At 60.3% G+C, this 2,042-nt stretch overlaps 1 protein-coding gene across 1 annotated transcript in view; it reads right to left on the minus strand.

Moving 5' to 3' along the window:
- LTBP4 (latent transforming growth factor beta binding protein 4) overlaps window positions 1-2,042 on the minus strand; it is a 44,583-nt gene that overhangs the window by 29,112 nt on the left and 13,429 nt on the right. Inside the window, 4 exon segments of the mRNA XM_014541694.1 lie at window positions 704-829; window positions 913-1,044; window positions 1,627-1,734; window positions 1,852-2,001. Of these exon segments, the coding sequence (XP_014397180.1) occupies window positions 704-829; window positions 913-1,044; window positions 1,627-1,734; window positions 1,852-2,001 (516 nt within the window).

Consider the following 2,042-nt stretch of genomic DNA (forward strand, 5'->3'; position numbering starts at 1 on the left):
GAGCTTAAACCCGAGCCAGGATGGGCGGGAGGCAGAGGCGTAAGGAGTTCGGAGTCGGTAGATTGAAGGCGAGGGCGGGGCTTGAGTGGCGAGATCAGGACAAGGTCTGGGGACCCCACTAGGGGAAGGGCTGAGAGGTGAACCGTGCAGGGGGCAATGTGTGAGAGCAGAGCCTGGGCAGGGCGAGGGAGGGAAGGAAAGTTTGGGGGACCGAGCAAAGGGGTGGCAGGAGAGAGGGAAGGGGCGATTTGGGACGGGGCACTGACTTGGCAGGTGGAAATCAGGGGTCATGGCCAGTAGATAGGTTTCGGTAGTCGCAGGACAGAAGGGTGTCTGGGGGCGGGCGGGAGCCAGTCTGGCACATGGAAGGGGAGGGGCCAAGGGTCTGGAATCTGGGATGTGAGTGGGGGAGGGGGGGCGAGGGAGGGCGAAGCCTGGACCTGGTCGCCAGACAAGGTTGAGCAGTAGCAGAATAGGGACCGGCCCGGGGCCGGGAGGACCTGCTGGGCCGGGAGGAGGCAGTGGAGGGGCCTAAGGGTGAACGAGAGCTAGTCTGGGGGAGGGGCGGGCCTGGGGCTAGGGAGACGGAGTAGGGCCGAAGGGGCTGGGGGAGCGTGAGAGGGCGGGGACGGCTCTGGAGGGACAGCAGGCCCGAGATCCCTGCGGAGGTGAAGCCTGGAGCCGGCTGGAGCGGATTTCTCACCCAGACACTCAGTAGCCCGCGGGCCAGCTCGGAAGCCGGGGCCGCACACACAACGGAAGCTGCCTGGCGTGTTTTCGCAGCGCCCAGGAGCACAGGGCGGGGGCATGCGACGGCATTCGTCCACATCTGAGAGCAAGGAGGGGGCTGGTCAGGAGGTGGCCCGGCACAGCCCCCCGCCCGCCTCCGTCCACCCACTCTGTCCAGCTCACCAATGCAGTGTGTGCCCTGCGGGCTGAGCCGGAAACCGGAATCACACGTGCACGTGTAGCCCCTGGGTCGGGGGATGCAGCGTCCCGGGCCGCAGACCTGGGGATTGCGCTGGCACATGCCCGCGGAGGGACCTGGGGATCCAGTCAGCCAGGGTTCCCCCATCTCTTACACCCCCGTCCCACTTGTCCCAGCACAATCCTCAGATCCTCTACCTAAAACACCTTCAGGGATGTCCCTCCCCAAGCCCTGTGTCTTCACCTGTGATCATTTCTTTTATGGTGGGAGGTTCTCATCAGATCCCCTCCCTAAATTTTCCCATAATACCACCCCAAAGTCTCATTTTTAAATATTTTGCTCTTCAATTATCTGCCTCAGGTGCGTTCTTAGTGTCCTCATGAAAATACTGATTTGCCTAACATTAACTGAGCACTTACTCTGTGCCAGACACTTCAGAGATCACTCACTGAATCCTCACAATGATTCCTATTTTACAAATGAGGAAACTGATTTGCCCAATTAACAAAGAACTTTAAGCCAGGCTGTCGGACTCCAGCTCTTGACATAACCACCACCCAACCCTCCATACCTTTATCTCTTTTTACCCTCCTTAGTTCCTCTGGCTGTGGCATCCCCGCTTGTCCTATCCTTGAAACCTCCTTCTAAGACCCCCATCTGTAATACCCCGTCAATGCCCTGGATTCCCTCTACCAAACCTGGTTCAGGAACCTCAGGACCAGTCCAGGCCGGGATGCTGGGTGGGGGAAGCTCAGGCCCTGGCCGAGGCTCAGGCCGGGGTTCTGGGCGATGGGTGGGCAGAAAGCCTGGTAAGGAAAGGCTGTCATTGAGTGGAGACCTGGATTTCGGTGCCCCATTTCCTTTCCCTATGGGACTGGGGCAGCCCCTAGAGACAACACACCCTCCCCCAGAAGCCAGCTTACCTGTGGGTGACCGAGGGGTGGAGGGTGGGGCACGGGGCTGGCTGATGGAAACTCGGGGTGGCTCCTGGCTCAGGGGTCTGGTGTTGTAGCGGAGGTCAGAGGCCGAGTAGTGGTAGCCAGGGCCAGCAGGACAGATCTCCCGAAAACCCTCTGGGAACAGGAAAGGAAGGGAGAGGGACAAAAAGAGGGCA

The sequence above is a fragment of the Myotis brandtii genome, unplaced genomic scaffold (genome assembly GCF_000412655.1).
Source record: "Myotis brandtii unplaced genomic scaffold, ASM41265v1 scaffold277, whole genome shotgun sequence".
NCBI classification, from domain to species: Eukaryota; Metazoa; Chordata; class Mammalia; order Chiroptera; family Vespertilionidae; genus Myotis; species Myotis brandtii.